The sequence below is a fragment of the Sardina pilchardus genome, chromosome 3, assembly GCF_963854185.1.
Source record: "Sardina pilchardus chromosome 3, fSarPil1.1, whole genome shotgun sequence".
Taxonomy (NCBI): Eukaryota; Metazoa; Chordata; class Actinopteri; order Clupeiformes; family Clupeidae; genus Sardina; species Sardina pilchardus.
Genome location: NC_084996.1, coordinates 13,953,522 through 13,973,321, shown reverse-complemented (window position 1 = coordinate 13,973,321; position 19,800 = coordinate 13,953,522). Strand labels below are relative to the sequence as shown.

Below are 19,800 nucleotides of genomic sequence, written 5' to 3'. Positions count from 1 at the left end.
GAGGCTGAAATGACAACTTCAGAACTATAACAAGCATAGTGCCATTACTCCTGAAAATGATAAGTAATAACAGACTTCAGTTTGCATTCAGTAGAAATGGGGAGAAAACAAATGAGTAAAAAGAAAAGAGAATAACTTTCTCTTTTTTGTAACTGTATTCATGATTCATATACATATTGACAGTTTGTTTCTAGTACAACAGGTTTTCAATATGGTCATTCTTCGTGTTTTGTGTTTTTTTTACAAGAATAATAATAAAAAATGATAAAGATAATAATACCATGTGGGAATTTACTTTTAAGCTTATGGCAACACTGTTTTTTTTCTCATGGATATATGTCTCTTTCTGTCCAACACTGGACAACTGTTACACCCACCCAAAAGCACTTTTGATTTTGTGACACTTCAACTTTGAGCAAAGTCAGGGGAATCCGGCCCTGCTTCCCAAAAAAAAAAAAAAAAAAAAAACGCAAGAAAAACTTTTGTGAAACCAACTCCCTAGCCCCTTCCTCTGCACAAAATCTCGCAATGATGGTTTAGCCTCACCAACTGTGGTCAATGATACTGGAAATGCCAACATCACTGAAGACACCTGCTCGCCCTTAGAATCTAGTGTCCTTTTTACACCAGAAGTGCCTTTTTTCTCCTCTTTCTGAAAAATAATGTCCATTTCATTTTCATGTACACTTTCTGTGCTGTAAAAATCGTAAGGATGAAAAATAAGAACACTTTGCAAAGGACCCCAAAAAATGGACACGGACACAGACACGCATACCCACTCGTCACAACTCACAAAACTTGTACACGCACAACAGACACACTTTCAAAAGGCAATAGATGTCCATTCTCCAAGGCAATTACGTCTCTGTGGCAACTCGACCCCGACATTTCAAATGATGTCGTTCAGTTTCCCCTGTCCTTCAGGAATGATGGGAGGTCCTGATGAGTGAACGGATTCCAATTCTGAATTCGCTGTCAAGTCCCCTCATGGTCACGGTAAAGAATGATGCAGCTTAGTTTCATATTCTTCCATTAGGATTCAGGAGTAGAATACTGATAGCAAATAATAATGACGATTAAAAATAATTATACAGAGGTGGATTATGATAAGAAAATACAACATAACATACGTGTAAATACACTGCCTCCCTTTTTGATCTGTTGTCTGTTAAGTTCAGCCATCTTAGACGGGCCCTCAAAGGGCTTGTCACCTAACCCACCAACCCACCCCCCCTCCCACCCCACTTCATCCCACACACACACACACACTCAAAAAAATTGCTGGACAAGATAATGTGAACGTCAAATAACAACAGTGTTGATGAAATCACAACAGAAATAGTCCCAAACGTACACAAATCGAAAGCTTTAGAAGAGAGGCAGTTTGTCCATTTTTCTTCCGCAAAAGGCAAAGTTCCTCTTTGGAACCCTTCTTTTGACATTATTTTTCCTCCTCCATGATGCTTGTCTTTCTTTTTATTCCTTTGTCGGTATTGACAGGTGTAGTGAAAAAAATGCTCATTTTCTTTTTTTTGTCACTTTGTAACATCTTTTTGAGAGTCATTGGTACTCCATTTAGTGTTAGTGTTGTTTTTTACATTCTGCTCATCCATACACCATCCGCTCCAGCTACTCCAACAGACAGTAGAGTCCTTCACCATCATGGCTGACCTTGGAAACACAAACCAAGGCAATTAGCAGCACATTCACTCAGCACTCACTCTGAACACACACCAAGCCGAAACATTACATGAAAAATGCACTCGCAGAGAATTCTGTCTGAGAGTGTTCTCAAGGTAAAATATAACACTACTAAACCCATTCAAATACTACAGGGATGCATGTGACTGTGTTCACAAAATGGAGATGTACAAACACTGAAATTGAAATACCTCAGTCAAGTCTCAAACAACTGACACTACTCAGATGTATGAGACACCAAAGATTTCTAGAAAAGGTTGATGAACTAATGATATTGATACTCACATGTCCAAACCTTCCGTGTGAGTACATCCCCTCTATGAGTTCAGCCTCTCTCTGACTGCTCCAGGTAAATAACCTTAGCTGGTCTACTGCTCTGAGAGAACTAGGCATGACAAAAACATCAAAAGAGGAAGATAATATTTGAATCCTCAAAAAAAAATCTATATAATACTACTCTATTCACGTTATTGGAGTAACTTGTCACTCACTTACCTTGTGCTTCGGACACCTCAGTGAAAAGTTTTCTTCATTCATAGAACAGTCTGGGGTAGGAAACAGACTAAGCATCAAACCCCAAGCAGAGACAACACAATTCCACAAATACAACATAAACACCATGTCTTGAAGACACTTTACAGAAGACGGTAAACACAATGTCTTGATACATTTGATGAGAAGGTACCCTTGCTTTGTCATCATTGCTTTAGCAAATCATTTAGGCACAAATATATTCGTTCACTACTTCACATAAATGTAAAACAGGAATATGTATTAAGATTAAAAAGGAATATTTCATCAGGTGGTCAAGGTCGTAACCAGGATTTTTAAAATACCGAGGTCAGGGCCATCGCTAGAAATTTTGGGCAGCCCGAAATGCCAGGGGGGTTCTTCCGAGCCCTCTGATCATTTTGCCAACGACATAGAACTATAGATTTGTTCATTGTATAACATGTTTTGTTCATAACTTGAACCAACACACTTTTCCACAATATTCTTTTTGTAGAGCCTCAAGAGCCTTTTCCCAAACTGACTTTGGTTATTTAAACTGGACCCTACTCCATCTGTGATTAAGAATGCTCTTCATCTCCTCATCAGTGTAGGGAATGCTGCATATAAACTGCAGGGTCATAGCTAGGGTTGCCAACTATGAGAAAATAACATAAGGAACATTCAATGTGAAATGGAGTGCGGGGCGTGGAGCTTAACTTCTATTAGTTGAGGCCTGGTTATGGCAGACTTTGGGGTCATTGGGCCCACCTACACGTACCTACACCCCACCCCCCATCAAATCATCATTATGATGATCATTATCACAATTATATTATGCTATATTGTTAGACATGCACTTTCACTTCAAAGCAGTCAATGTTTGAAGTGCCAAAATTGTTCACAAAAAGTTTGTAAAAACTATGCACATGTTAACATGTCATATGCACATCAGAGGCCTGTTTTACTCATGTAAAATATAAGTACAATAGTGCATTGCTTTTGCATGGTTGCATGGGAGACACTTCTGAAAACAACAGCAATGGGTGCTAATTGTTTTGGGATGTTTCCCTCATACAAGCATATCATACTCATACTGATAGGCGAATGGAGAAAAAATGGATATGGTTTATAATGAAATTTCATTTGAATGCCTGAATGTAAGGATTCAGGAAACGCAATACCAACTTTTGTCTATGGTAAACGGCCGTGCACATATGCGAAATCTGGAGATCTTTAAATGAAAGACAAAATCTTCTGACCATGTTCAAATTTGACTAAACAATACTCAATCCTTGATAAAGTATCTATGCTAAACAAGTATTGTACAGTCTCTGCTCTGTTTTTATGGGAGTTGCGAGAATCCACGTTGTTCTATTAAATGTCGTTAAATAATTATAGCCTTCCAACAGGTTGACGCGGAGCGCCACCAACGCTATAGTTTTAGTTTCTGTCACGCAAACGCGTAGGCCTACGCATGCATTCAATGAACGTTCATACCACCACTTAATTGTATGGCTCTATGTTTAATCACATCAAATTAGCAAGCATTTCCTCCTGATTGCAGCAACGTTTGCTTTCTTTTTCTGTCAGTCCGCGGTTGTTTGCGCAGCAAATTATCAGGTGAAGCACCGGGCCTAATTTCACTCTATGCTTCGCTGACCAGCAGTCTCCACGTTGCGCGGCCCATAGTTTGAGAAACGCTGCACAAGTGTCATTACTAGGGTGTATAGCCTATGTTTAGGTTTTTTTTTGTGCTTTTCATTGTAGCGTGTGTGCATTGGGCAGTTTCTTAAATACGGAACAAAGAGCGTTCCGTATCAGTTCAATACGGAAGAAGACTTTAAAGTATAACACTTATAAAAACGAAACTTGAAGAAGAAAATACCGAGGACATGACCTCGGTGTCCTCAATGGTAGTTACGGCCATGCAGGTGGTGTGACAACACCTCTAATCCTCAATACAATGATTGATATTCCCCTGTCAGAAAGCGACGCTTTCTTCTTATGATTCAAAACATTGTCATTGTTACTGGAAATATAATAGGTATTCACTGTCAGAAGTATGAATTCCTTGTGGACTTACCTGCCTCTATACCACAAATGTAGTGGTATCTCAGCGTACAGCCTTTGCTGAGGCAACCAAGGGTTGCGCCAACCATTTCACAATGAGAACAATTCTAGGGGTAAAACGAGCAAAATTAGAATGAAGCACACAACAGCACATACACACATAAATATTGTTCATTCATCATTCTACATCTTAAGCCACAAATGAATACTCACTGTTTCTCTGGCACCGTCTAGCATCTCCTGTAACCCATATAGTTTCCCACTGACCAGAAACACCCCACTTGCCCAGGTTATGCATCCTTCATGCACCCACAACTCCTCGGGGTCAAGGGGCACTTGAGGGAGTTGGGCAAGCTGGGCAAGAGGACCAAGAGAGTCCAGGGTCGGGGGTGGGGGCTGGAATGGCAATGAGGCTTTGTTGTTGCTGGGGATGGTTCTGGGTAAATCTTCACCGGATTTGTGCCGGCGCTTGAATCGCGGATGCGAGGTGAGTTTCCTGTGTTGCGGCCACTGCTGGGCATCGTCCGGTTGCTGGTGTTGGCTTTGTGGCTTCGGCTCACCTGTAACTTCATTCTGCAACTCTGGTGGTTTCTGTGGCTCTCTTACAGCGGGTGTTTCATGGGTCAACTCCCAATTATGCACTTTCCTGTTGATGGTGGCACTGGCAGTTTTGTAGGAAAGGAAGGGCATCTCCTCACCTGCCGCTGGAGAAGCTGTGCCCACGGTGGTGGCAGGAGACGTTGGGTTGGTAGCATGGCTAGCTGTACAATCACTATCTGTTGAGGATTTGACATTAGCAGAGTCCAGTATCTGGGAGTCATTTGATGTTGATTCAGCTGAATTAGACATCACATTTGGTCCCGCCGTGCTGGCTCCAGGTTGAGGGAGTATCTGCTTAGTCTGGGGTTGATTCTTGGGAAGTTTAGAAGCATACTCAGAGGGATAGTACGGGCCATACAGATCTCCAAGGTGTTTATAATTGGCCCACTTTTGACAAAGGCAACAGAGCAGACGACCAGTGTGCGCTGTTTCAGCAATCACAGGTCCTGGGAGGACATATGAAGATGAGGGCAGATCTTTTCCTGACGGATGGGCTGAGGTGACCTGCTCACTGACCTTATTTTCTCTCATTTTTGCCATGTCTTTGTCTCGCTTGACCATTTGAGCAAGATTTGAGAGAGTGTCCGTGCCACTGCCACTCCCACCACCTTTCCCGGACTTTAATTTCTCCTCCTCTGCATTGATGATACTACACACAGCCCCAAGCTCAGCAATCTTCCTCTCCACATGTATATATGGAGAAAAGCTGTTGTTTTGTTTATCTAGGAAAATCCCTCCTGCATTTGCTCCTGTGTTTGTTGGGTCTGGCTCCTCTTTTGAAGTCACAGGCACAGCTCGCCGTCTCCTCCGTTGCCTGCTGCTTGGCACTCCATCTTCACTGTCTTCTTTTCCCTTCCTTTGTCTGTGTTTACCAGATTTGCCAGTAGCGGCTTCGGTTTGTGTCTCCTCCCCCTCTATGTCCACTTTCACTGCTGCCGGCTGAGCAGGAGGTGCTGTTGCTGCTGAGGGTGCTGGGATTTCTGGTGATGCTGTGGAGATAGTAGGAATCTCTACCTTGGTGCTGGCAGAGGGAACATCCTGTGGTACAGTAGAGGCTGCAGCAGGAGATGTAGCCTGAGGAGTGGTAGAAGTGGTAGAACTAGGTGCCGCATTCTGCTGTTGGTTCTGCTGTTGCTGGGCACGTTTCTGCTTGTTCACACTTCCAACAGGTCTCCCCTTTTTCTTGCCAGAAGGAAAGTAGCCCTTGGGCACAGAACTATCTTGTTGCTTGGAATCAGACATTGACATGCCGCTTCTTGGAGAAACCTGATGCTGTGATCGGGATAACAAGTGATGTCCTTGACCATGGGCCGGGGAGGTTCCATAATAATCACTACTGGAATATTCATCAAATCCCATCCCAGTTTCCTGTAGCTTCTGTCTCAAGAGGTTAGCAGCAGACTGTTCTCCCCTTCGAGTCTCCAGTTGCTGGTAAGTGTTTGTAAATTGTTGAATATCTGACAGGGCAGAAGAAGATGGAGGTGGAGAGCCCTGGACTGGGCGAGGCAGTGGTGGTGGAGGTGGTAAAGGCCCCAACAACGTGAAATCTGATGGTATTCTGAGGTCATCCTTGTCACCTTCACCCACTGGAGTTGCTGATGGACCCAAACCAAAGTCAAAATCTGACCGCAAGCCTCTTAGCACACCACCAATTGAACTACCAGTAGAGCTTTCTTTTAGCGAATCATATGCAATTATTGATGGAGGCCCAGTGTCATCCATTCCTCTGTATGTTAAAACATCATCTAAAGACTGACTATCTCCAAGATAAGGGAGGCAACTGCTGTCCCCACTTGAAAAACGTGCACCAATATCTTGGTCATCAGAACAGTAAGATCGTGCTTCTGTATCTGGATAATTTGAGTCAGAATCTCCATGACTGTTGTAATCACCCCCTTTCTTAACACTTGGTGTAATTTTTTGCACTATAGCCTCGAGCTTCAGACCCCTTCCCTTTCTTGGAGGCAGTACCTTTGTTTTTCCTTGTGAGGATGGTGACTGAGAATTGGGGGTAGGGCAAGAGTTTGGAGAGGGCAATCTGGGACGATTTGTGTCTGAATCACTCTCATTTTGGTATCTGGGATCAGCATGGGAAAGTGGGGATTGATAAGAACCTGGTCCTGTCTTTTGCGTTCCATCCTGGTGTAACCTCTTAGCGGGTATGGGGGAAATAAAAGATCGGACTCTCCTCCTCATCATCAACGGGTTTGGTTCCCCTGACCCGCCTGTTCTGAACTGACGGCCCTGGGGAGGACCTTGGTTTCCACCTGTGCTGGCTGTGTGACCAGTTGAATTAGTGACAGAATTAGAAGCTGGAATGGGAGGAAGGGGTTTCCCTGTCTCCGGCATGACTGTCCGAGGGCTCTTAGTCTCTGGGTGTATGGACCCTGCGGTGGGTTGGGCAGATATTGGCTCAGGAGGCACTGCAGAAGCAGGCTGCTGGATTCTTGGGGAAGGATCTCCCTCCAGTATTCCTCCTCCACTTTCTCTAGCTGCAAAGGCTTCCCACATCTTCATATCATAGAAGGCTCCCGGATATTGTGACTGTTGCCTAGGTAACTGAGATGAATTGGTCAGGCCATCTGTCGGAGACATCATTTTCCGCTCAGGTTGGTTTTGAGGTGCGTGAAGGTCAGAGTTGGACAGCAACATTTCGCTGGGTCTGTTGGGATTTGCTGCCCAGTCATGTCTGGCATCGCCATCGTGAGCATGTTGGAGGGAGAGGGGATGGGGATATCCCTCCGATTTGTTACTGAGCTGGGATTGTGAAGATGTCACACCGTAACCATGGTAGGAGGGATTAGGTCCTTTACTCAGCTCCGCATTTCCCTCTCTACTGTCACCATATGGATAGCTAGTGTATGCAGATGCGTGGGTCCCAGATACATCAAGTCCTTGAGGGCAGGGCTGCGGCCTTTGTGGAGACATCAAAGGGTTTTGGATGGAATGATGGGGAGGTGGGTGTGGATGGTGCCGAGTGGTGGTGGCCAGATCGATGCTGCCACCACTGGTCCTATGATGGTTGGAATGTATATCTGCAGATGGGACAGCACATTTGTTCTTTTTCTTAGTAGCATCAACTGTCAGATCTTCTCCACTTTGATTTGTGGCCTCAATTGTGGTGACTGGCTCTTCAGTTTTTACTTCTGGTTTATCTCCTGATGGATCCTTTCTGTTGTCTTGCTCCTGTGTTATTGCAGAAAATGTCTGTTGTATAACTGAAGATGCAGGTGTCCCAAACTGACTCATCTCTTGCTCAGGAGTTCTTCTAGATGGAGACACATCACAGATAACTGAGCGTCGCTCTGAGGATGGTGACAAAAGTGAAGCAGGCTGTGTCTGACCGGAGGGGGTCACACTGTCAGCCAGCCGATCAACTTCCTGTAAAAGCAGCTGTTGCACTGCTGAAGGTGGAGTGGTCAAACAGGACGATTTCCTCTGTGGCAAGGAGTAGTCGGCTAAGTTGATGTGCTTTGGGGGAGGACCTGCAGTTAAATCTGTGGGCTGTTGCATGTGGGAAGACTGATTCGGTGATGCACCAATTCTGCTCTTCTGATCAGAAGAGCCACAGTGTGCACCCTTCAGTCTCTGTGTTTCTGGATCCCATGAAGAATGAGGCATTCCTGGTCCTAGATCATTCCCAGAGCCCTGGACCTGATTCAAAGGATGAGGCTTCCCTGTGGTCATTTCAGCGAGATGAACCCCACCCATGAGAGCTGGAGAACTGACTCCATGAGGTTTCATGCCTTCCATCATGGCATAGGGATGTCTGGGTTGGTAGTGGGGTTGAGCCATGTTTGGAGACTGCAAGTGAGCATTAACTTGCTCAGGACGTCCATACCGCCTGTCTATGTGATAGCCTTGAAGTACCTCTTGTAAAAGGCTAGGATACGGTTGTTGCATCTGAGAATTACTGTCTTCAGGTCTTGGTCCCATACCCATTGCTCTCCTCACTTGGGCATCAAGTGCCATGATCCCAGAATTCTTTCTAGGTACAGAGCCATATGTTGGCTGTAGTTGATTATATCCTTGATATCTAGCATTCGCCGCCATCCCTGCTCCTGGACCCATTCTCCCTCTATTCTTCATGCCCATGCAGGTATTATAGGACATATCATGGTTCCCATACTTATAAGGACCCATATGTGAGGCCATTTGTCCAAAGTCGGGTTTAGAGGATGGGTCGTATTGTCCAGGGTATTGGTCAACGGGACCATCACCATCACCGTTGTGGCTGCGTGAATCTCTAAGGAACTTCCTGTCTTCAGGAAAGTTCTGTTGACTGGAGTGCAGAGGGCCGCCATACTGTGGGGACAACGGCGTATTTTCAGGATGCTTTGACATTTCAGGTTGATTACAGTCAGGGCGAGTTGACACAATGACACCAACTCCTCCATGTTGTGGCTCAGCAGCATTCAAAGTCCTGTCAGATACAAAGTTTTGGCCCTTGTCTGGCCTCCCTTCCTTGTTTTCGTTTAGTTTAGGGCTTAACATTTCCTCCTTACAATTGCCTACAGTCTGCATTTTCTTTGATCCATCTCCTTCAGGAAGGCCTCCATGGCCTCGTCTATGAGCATTTTCCCATTTTTTGTTTGCCTCTTCAGTCTCAGTTTTAGTGTTTCTTTCCATTTTAATTTCACCAGGTTCCCTTTCTCTAACCCCATTTTTAGAGTCAGCATGTGTGGCGTCAGACTCCAAATAGCAGTTAGATAGTGAGGAGTGGGATGGGGAGGGAGTCGATGATGACGTAATGGAAGAGGGAGGAAGGCAGTGGGGTAAATTTGGACTAGGCTGTGCAGAGGGGGGAATAGAAGGTGATGAGGATGATGAGGGAGTCTGGTTCTCAGGTGTTTTCATGTGAGCTCCACCAGCACCTGAATACTGAGCTGATGACTGTTTTTTAGAGACTTCAGTGTCTACTCGAAGTGGCAATCTGCGGCAACTTTGCTCAGTTGGATTCTGGGGATGAGAGATGGTCTGTTCTCTGTGGCTCTTGGGGGGAGGGTAATAGCTGTTAGGTTCAGACTCATTGCTCGTGCCACTCATTTGCCTCAATCTCTTCGGTTCGCCATCAGAGAAAATCTCCGCCTGTTCCTCTTTGGCCTCTGCAGTTCTCTCTGGCCTGGAGGAGAGATCTTCAACCACTTCTCTGTCAGAGCTGCCACCATCACTAACTGCCACTCCACCATCGTCTTTCCCAAGGCCATGTCCTAGAGTACCCTGGGTCTTTGATTGAGAGGAGGGCACAACTTGTGACAAAGACTGGGCATTGGGGTGTTGTCCCCCATCTTTGCCTCTCTTGTTGGAAAGCAGAGAGTCAGTCAGCAACATGTGTTGTACTGTATTGGGTAAGTTAGCCACTTGAGATGTAAGGGCATTTAAACTGTTAAGCCCTGGATCTTGCATGATTTTGTCCTGGGGGCAAGAGGGGTACATAGACGGTGGCCCTTCTTCCCTAGCTGCTGATGCTGCCTTACTACCAACTCCTGATCGGCCTGTGTTGACAGCAGGGTGACCGCCTTTTCCACCAATGCTACTCCCACAGCTACTTATGCTGCTGTTAGAGTGGGGAGTTGGACTTAGTTGAGGCACAGTCTGCAGTAACCTGCCATGACCGTGACTGTGGCTGCTGCTGCGAGGGTTTGAGAGGGAGCTCTGAGATGGCGGCTGTACCAGGGAAGCGGAGGCATTTCCCGAGCCTTCAGAGACGCCCATGAGGGGCGAAGAGGACGAGCTACAGCTGGGAGACTGCACGGCTGACGCAGCCGGCGACGGATTGGATATGGGGCTAAAGTTTTGCTGCATTTGGGCTGGTTGGGTTTGCGAGTTCATGGGAGATTTTGAAACCTCTTGTGGAGTTAGTTGTGGCATGGCAGGACTAGCCAACGGAACAGAGGACTGGGAATGCTTTGAATATGCATGACTTGCCTGAGCTGCGTGAGGCTGCATTTTCACAGAAGGGTCATAGCCCGTAGCCAAACTGTGCTGGATGTTGCGCTGGCCGTGGCCAGCATGTTTGTGAAGGGAATGAGACTGAGGGGAAAACTGTGGATGGCTGGCAGGGTAGGGCTGGCCCATGCTCTCAGGTGGCCCTGTGCTGTTCGATGGGGCAGGGTTGGAGTGGGTGGGTGAGCTGTTTACTTTAACGTCGATGGCACCACTGCCACTGCCATCATATCTGTGTGGAGGGGAGTTGTACATTCCAGCCGATCCTGATGGGTAGTGTGAAAACTGAGGGGGTATTCTGTGACTGTGCAGAGGGTAGGACCTGTGAGGCTGCCCTTGGTGTAGTGCCTGGTGTGAGGGGTATTTCTGGCTGTGCTGGCGTTGGTGCATGGGGGATGCTGACACTGGCTGCATAGAGGGAGCCTGGCCCATGCTGTACTGCTGGGAGGGGGAAAATGACCCCGCACCACTGCTACTGCTGCCACCTCCTCCAGACACAGCAGAGGACCCATAGTCCAGGGGATATGGAGACATCATTCCTGAGGCCGAACCTGACCCCACGCCATGTCTGTACTGGTGGGGCATGTGCCCGTCCATGTTTGAGTACCCGAAGCCTGTGCCGTACCCCATAGCCCCTCGTCTGCTTCTGTCTCTGCCACTCACTGAGAAATAGTACTCCATGTCTTTTCTGTAGGGGTTGCTATTGCCTCCACTGTGGGGGCTGCTTTGTGTCACCACTTCCCCCGTCGCTCTGCTTCTTGACCCATATCCGTGCATGTGAGCGGCGTGGCCAGGGTGCTGCTGCCCCCGATGAAGCAAGTGACCTTGGCCATGACTTTGAGGGTTCACTTGGGCTTGCTGTTGCATGACAGCGTACTCCTCTATTGATCTCGGGGATATCTGAGGTTCCCCTGAGTGTGGTGGATATGGCGAGCCAACCATGCTCCCGCTCCTGTTGGTGAAGCCAGGGTGAAGAGAAGCAGGACTGTTGGGAAAGTTTTGCATTTTTTAAACTTTGTTTGGGGTTTCTGAAACTTTTCAGACTTATTTATGAGATATCTGGAAGGGACACCTTGTGAAATGTTCCAGGACCAACAGCTTGTTCAGAGAGCCTTTCTATATGGGTTAAATATAGAAGATGTCACTGAAAATTAAGTGCGTAAGTGTATGAAGTTTCCAGCTGGTTTTCACAACATAAGCACAAGTTCATCACAGCCAGGAGATACTGACGCAGCAATTCATGAGGTTGGGGCAGCCTGGCAGTAAATATATATCTAAAAAACAAATAACTCTGAAGAGAGATTCTGCAGCTGGAGATGCAATGACAAAATGTGTTGTTTTTGTAAGTCTGCAGGTAAATTTGTTGAACTTTACGAGATGGCCTGACAATAAATAATTGAGAAGTTGAAGCATCGAGTTCAAATTTCCACTGACAGCAACCGAGCGTGTGATGTGTAGTGTAGCAGCAGTTACATTCAGAAAAATGTTGCAGATGTTATTATCTCTATGCAGCTGTTGAAGTTTGGCACACACACACACAAAAAAAGTGTTTTGGTGAATGGAGTTCAAAAGTACACTAGTTCTGTTAGATGACCTCAGAAAGTCAATTACATTGTCCCACCAGAAAAGGTGAAAAAAATTCAATGTGGTCGAGCTGAAAATGCCCACAAGGGAGTCAACATAAGTGAGACTGCAGGCACTGCAAACTGTCAGTTCTGGCAAATTGCACACAAATGCTGTTTTCAGGTAGTTCTATACGCTTACGCCTAGCAGCCCAGCTGTCAAATGCTAAATTTACCAGTCCTTACGTACAACCAAAAAATATCCGTGGACCATTTCATAAGTTTACTGATATTAATGGCAAAATGATTAAATAGATTTCATGGATTTCATTTCTCTCCTTTAGAATACTGCTCGAGTGAACTGTTGTTGATGTTTAAAAAAATCTTTGGTCCCCAGATATCCTTTTTCTTTTGCACTCCAATTTTGTTGTTCTTCCCTTTTCATTTGTTCCTTGCTTTATAGTGTGAACATCTGATTCTCTGATATATTCCACACTGCTTCGTTGTTTTCTTTCCATTCATTTAAAAGGTCATTTGGCCTAGTTCCTCTTCATGTGGTACCATCTGAAGGTAAGGCTTTTCATTGTGATCACAAGTCTGTTTTCAGTCTTCAACAGTTAGGCCTGTGTCAATGTAGACCTTTCTTTTTGATGAGAAGCAAGGACACCATCTGTAAAAAACACAAGTAGGTATGAAAATATTTGTTCCTCCAACAACATAAAATTGACATACACTGCAAAGTCAACACTACTCTGGGCTAGTACACTGGCCTAAATCATCACCCAGATCCTTACTGCAGATTTTTTATTTTTCTATGTAAGACATTCAGAAAGGAATTTAAGAAAAGAACACTATTAGCAAAATGACTCATGTTAAATTCGTCATATTGTGGCATAACATCAAGTGTCCTATGCCATCTCTCATAGAGTATCAGTTATTATAGTAATTAATGTGTAATATGTTTTGACCTCAAAATCTTCATGAACATGATGAATAGGTGCTCTCTTAGATTTCCATGAAAGGTTTGCACAATCCTATTTCAATTCATGCATCCATACAATGCTGTGCAGTTACAAGTGAAAGGACACAGACTAAACAACACTTCCACTTATTTATGTAGGCAAAGATGTCATACATCTCTGTAAATCCATACCACAGTGGAGCTAAACCAACTGCATTCAGTGGACAATGTTTGGAGAATGGTCATCCAAGATAACTAAAACTCTCTCTAAACTCACTGGTAATTTGTTTGTACGAAAAGAGGAGTTTATACAAAATGAAAAACATCAACTAACTAGGGATCGGCAGAGGCCTGCAGTAGAGGCCCTTTGTCTGCTCAAAACAACAATCCATTCCCACTGAAATTCAGCACTACCAGCTGCAACTCCACCCCTGTTACAGAATATATGCCACGACTGACTGTGGCGCCACTCTACACATGCCATTCTGTACACTGTCGGTGTGGTCATTGGATATTCTGATGCCTTCAGCTAGGTGACGGACAAATATACTGCTTCAGAGATTAATGAGCACATAGAAAAAGACAAAACAAGTTTGCCTAACTTGACTCATACCTGGTCATCAAGGTTTGTCAGAGACAGAAACAGTAATGTGTATCAGAGGATGTTTTTTATCTGCAGTGCATGCATGGGGCACACAATCCCTTGTGCATTTGTTAGCAATACTGCAGTCATGGTAAGAAGAGGAACCTAAATTAACGTCCTTATAATGTCCAATTATCCGAGACCATGTCCTCCTTACTGTTTATCATCACAACTTTGTAAAACTAATCTTAGAAAAAAGCCTCTCTGCAATTTAATTATAATGATTTCAACGACATAACACATGTTAAACAGTCTCTTGGTTCATATAAAAGCTCTAATCTGCATGACAGTTTTTGTTCAAGTTATTGTGGTCAATCAGCTTTCCATTTTTGCTTTTGTCAATGTTTATTTATTGTCTACACCCTCTTCAATTCTAAATTGCTTCATTTACAGCTGAGAGCTTTCAGTTGCTTTTTTATCAAAGTCAGGCAATTCAGCTTCAATTCAATCACTCAATGTTGTGCAATTTCAATCCGTAGAATGTTGCGTGTTATTTAAATCAATAAAACTGACTTTTTGTCTCACTTCTGCAATATTGAGACACATGTAACCTCAGTCTCGACTAGTTGCTACAAGTTGCTTCATGACACCTTTACTTTTAACACACTATGGCTAAACTACAGAAAAACATCTACAGTAGGTGTCAACCACACAACTGATTATGTTCCAGCTGACTATTCAAAATGTAAAACAGATGTGAATACTATGTAGGTGGACCTGTGAAAACTGTGATCTTGGTGATGTCAATTAATAATCTTGACATGAACTTGAATTTCATTCTGTGCAGAGGACTTATTATGTTATTTTCAATATGCTAATGTAATCTCAAACCATCCTGAAGCATCACATTGCATAGCCTATAGCCTATATTTATTTCAAACATGCTTTCAGATAAAGACTGGGATCCTGATAAAGTCCAAAATGAAGTTACATTTCATCATGTTGAATCCCAGCTCCCTCAAAAAAGACAAAGGTAATGTTTTCATATAAAATATGTTTTTTTTCCCTTTTTTTTTTAATCCCCAGATTTCACCAAAAAATGGGATGGAATTCAACATTTTGTTTTCTTCACACAAAACACCAAAACACAGGTGTTGTACATCTGATTTGAGATTTGAGTTCACAAAGCCTTGTGCTTAACTGCCTGAATGGGTATTTCATTAGAGCCGAGTCTAATTAGGGGGTGAGGCAACCTTAATGGGGTCATTTGTCATGAATGAGCTTTCTGACACATGTCCACGATGTAACATACACTGGGAATTACTTTATGGCCAAAGCCTTGCAGGAGTAAAATGGGAAACACAACAATAGGCTGAAATGCTCCGTAATATTGACTAACTTCTTCCATTTCTTTCCAAACAGCAAATAGGCCTACTGAGAGAAAGGCCAATCCTAAGAATTCGCAAAGATGAGGAGAGTAATAACAGGCAGGAAATTCGTTGCCCCTGCCTGTCAGTTCATTTTGTGGCACGTAGATAATAAAAACATAGAAAGGTAAACAGCTACGAATTACAGGCAAAACGCAGATAGGCCTAGGCTACACTTACAGAATAAATAGCCAATTAATTGATGAGATTATGTTGGGCGCCCCAACATGATTTGCACAGGAGGATGATATGGCTCTGTCACACGTCTGGGGTCATGCAGCGTAGGTCAGAGGATTGTGAAGTCGGGGTGAAGACGGACATCAAGCGTGAAAGGTTCTGTCTGATGTCTCAAATCACGTTTAAATTATATTGCACAACAACAAACGTGGGCAACAATTGACATTACGCATTTATATAACTGCCTATCGGTAGCCTACTGGGTTATGACCTGACAAACCAGATTGAAATGGCTAGCCTAATTTGAACTTGGACGATACACGTTGTAGAATATTATACTGAATGGATGCCAATTGTATGTGCAATTGATGATTTAGCAGTCTGCTAACTGGCTACATTTAACACGTAGCCAACCCAAGATGCCGTTATTTCTGCTGCAAAGGATACATCGTAAAATGTTCCCATTTACTAATAAATGTGGTCTAGCTTTGTTTGTAACAAATGGTTACACTGCACCTTTTGCGTATCATTGCCTAATGGCATGCAGATTTCGAGGAAGCTATGGCAAGCTGGCTAATTATCTAGATAGCAACCGCTATTGCGTATTGTGCAAAGGCTGTGGCTACAATGTAGCCAGCTTGTAACCCATCATACCAATTCGCCTTTGATTGTGAGGTAACATTACATCCAGTTCAATGATTACAGTTGCCTGTCCATTCTTACACGAAAACGCACTGCATAGGGCCTGCCATTGTTTACGTTGCCAAAGGAGAAAACTATCAAGCCACACTGTGCCAGAATTAGATTAATAAAAATAAGGTGAGCAATGGGCTAACACAAATAACGTTATTTAGCCATGGAAGATGCTGTTGAGCTGAGGGACAATCACCACTGTTAACCCAGAATTTACGCTACAAAATAGCTTTGCAATACAAACATGATGGAGAAGGACTTGAGTCTTATTATCTGAATGCATACCTGAGAACGCTGAAGGCCCCACGAGAAGTGAAAGGGTGTTTTGTGTGATTCCCGCTGCTGTAGCAGGAAACCCCGGACTTGAGTCGGCTGCTCCGCCGCTTTTCGCTCTCCGTCGGTCGTCTTGACAGCCCCGACCAGCGGCGGCGAAGTCGGGGGCCCCGTCACACTCTCTGAAATAAGGGGCCGTTCCTCTAAAAAATTCTTTCTTTTGTCCTTACCTCTAAAAATAACAACAGCACAATCGGGGTGCCTATAGGTCCCGCAACCAGTGAGGTCCATACACCCCCGCCCCCTTCCCACTGGTTCCCTCTTCTTCTTTCCTTCCCTCACACACCGTTTAGGTGAATCCACCTAGCTCGAGTTAAAATTACACGCATTGCTGCCGTGTAAACTGTACAGTTGATGAATTCCAACATCTGCATGGGCAAATAAGTTGTATATCCTCCTACTATGTTGCAGCCCTATGTACATTGGTTAATCGTTTTCGTTCTCTGAAAACTGATTTTCCTTTTTTGCAATTGAAAGACCGCCTTGAAATTGCACACACACTCATATTCTTTCACCCCCTCCCACATCTCTCCCTATTACATCCTTCCATCTCCCCTCCCATTCCCCATCACTCCTGTTTCAAACATTTTCCTGCCTTTAACCTTAACAAAACTGACCAAAGCTTCTACATAGCTATAGTGTAACTTCATTGTTCCACAGATGTGCTGAAATTGCGCACTGTCTAATATGCCGATGGGTAGCCAACAACAACGGATGTTTATAACGGTATAGGCTACTATAAGAAAAAGAAATGCACCACTTGTTGAAAAAACAACAACAAAGAGAACTTGAAAATATTTCCTTAGCTGGCATATTTTCATGTTTGATCCTTTTGGAGACTATTGTGTCTCCAACGATTATTTATCTCGTTCGGGTTAAATGAAACAGTATGGCTCAGCTCATATGCTACATGTAGCCTACTTCCACCACTGATGCCAGATTTGTGAAAGTTACTGGAGCTTACTTTTTTAATGTTTTGTAAGTTTAACCGAAACAATAGTGCAGTCTTCATGCCAAGATATTCACTCTCTATACCACACTCTATCATTGAAAAATAATATATGAAAACATACTAATGCAACAAACAAAATGATACATTTTGAAGGAAGACTTTCAAATGAAAAGCATTAACATATGCCCAAACCAATGCAGAGCCTGATATTTTCAGTACTGTCATTGCAGTTCAATTCTGCAAGCAAACAGTCTTCAGTGTGGAGTGTGTTGCAGTACTGGTACCCCCACCCCGCACACACACACCCCCACCCCCTCCTCCATCCAAGTCAGTGCAGTCCCGAGCATCTACCTCGCTCTACACAGATCTTCAGGATCCGCCATAGCTATAGCCCCTCTTACTGTCTCAACACATCAACACATGCAAACATATACTAAATATTTCCTGCATCTTTCTCTCCCTCTTTAAACCTCTGTGCAGTTTTTCCAATCCTTATGCAGATACACGTCCATTTTCAACAGGGTTGCCATAGCAACTGCATCACAGAACTCTAACTGTGGATAATTTATAGGCTACGTACTTATGACACTCACACACATGCGTATATGTAATAACTTGCATGGTTCTTGTCTTCCATATACCACACACACCACCATGCATTAACCAGTCAGACTTCAAACTTACAGGAAGGAAGTGCCAAATATGGCAAAAGAGATGTAATAAGTCTTAAATGACCAAATGCTAATGATCTGCTTCTAGGATTGTTGTCATCTTAGTCTGCTGCAGTAGTAACAACAAGCAAGATGGTCACAATTATGTGGTAAGGATGAGGACAGTGTAGAAGTAAACGGTAAAGCAATTGATAATGAGAGAGAGAGAGAGAGAGAGATGGTGGTGATGATGATGATGATGATGATGATGATGATGATGATGGTTGTCTACCTTAATTGGATCCCCTCTGCAAATTAGCAGCAAAACCTTATACTGCTTTCAAACAGTAAAAAAAAAAAAGCACATTCAAACGCAGCACTTTAGCACACAATTTAACACAGAATGGCCAAGTTGAAAAACACTATCATATAATTGCCTGATATAGTGATACTACACAACATTATGCAGCACAATATGTTTAGCTGGTATAGGAGAGTCTTCAGGCATGCTCTTATACGAGATTTGGACCAACGGAAATGTGTTAAAGGATGCATTCTTCTTTTTAGATTGGAATGTCTCCATATTGTTTATTGTTTATGATGTACTTGAGCATGCATGTCTGATGTGATCATATATCTCACATACTGTATGTCCTGCTGATGTTATTGTTGTTTCCCCTACTTGCCTTTGTGTATTCTCTCTCTCTCTCTCTCTCTCTCTGTGTGTGTGTGTGTGTGTGTGTGTGTGTGTGTGTGTGTGTGTGTGTGTGTGTGTGTGTGAATTTTGTAGCTAACCTTAACCTCCATACATCTGCTCAGTAGGGTCTGTTTGCTCCCTTAAATTGCTAATCCTAACAATAGAGTGGCAGAGAAGCAGATTGCAGCTGCAGTGTCCTGATGAGATGGTCTAGTCTGGTACAGCATGTAATACTCCAGATGGCCACACGAGGTCAGGGTAAGAGAGATAATGTCTTACCCCAAAACCTCAGACAATGTTTGAGTTGTACAGATGGACACATTCAAAGCAGCTAGTTATGTTGTGGGTTTATATCTACAGCAACCTGTGTTTCGAAATGTGATGATACTTGATTTTTGGAAAAAGTGATCTTGAATCTAGGGGGGAAAAACACTGAGCTTGAGTCTCTGACACCAAAGACTAAAATATATAAAATCGGTGAGTAAACCTATAGTACTGGGAATGTGAAATATTCCTTTAATTTTACCCAGTGCAAATGAGCCTCATTAGAATAACAGAACTTGGAGGGCAGGAACTCATCAGTGTTATTACTGCTGGGCTACAAAGTAATAAAAACATGAATACATTAAATGAAATTGATTCTGTAATGTCCCCTCTGACTGTTTCATCTTTCTCTCTGTCTCTCTCTCTCCACACACACACACACACACACACACACACAGACTTTTTGTTTCGCTCTCACTCTCTCTCTCCTACAGGGGGCGCCATCCCTCCACATTCCTGCATCTCCCTAACAGACATCTCCCTCTCACTGGGCCAAAATGCCACACTCACCATGTCGCCTAGCAACCACGCAACCCTGCCTCACTGCCTCGGTCGCTACGGATACCGGGTGGAGAGAAGGAGGAGGAGGAGGAAAGAGTGATTGAGAGAGAGAGAGAGAGAGTGTGTGTGTG

General features: G+C 43.9%; 1 protein-coding gene across 1 annotated transcript; it reads right to left on the bottom strand.

Annotated features, from left to right (window-relative positions):
* Positions 1-1,256: 1,256 nt before the first annotated feature.
* Positions 1,257-16,975, bottom strand: tcf20 (transcription factor 20). Its single transcript, XM_062531989.1, has 6 exons — positions 16,498-16,975; positions 4,477-13,041; positions 4,277-4,370; positions 2,197-2,246; positions 1,987-2,086; positions 1,257-1,671 (listed from the first exon to the last, which is right to left on the bottom strand). The coding sequence occupies exons 2-5, from the start codon at positions 11,812-11,814 to the stop codon at positions 2,027-2,029; spliced, it is 7,542 nt and encodes a 2,513-aa protein (XP_062387973.1). The 5' UTR covers positions 11,815-13,041; positions 16,498-16,975; the 3' UTR covers positions 1,257-1,671; positions 1,987-2,026.
* Positions 16,976-19,800: the final 2,825 nt, after the last annotated feature.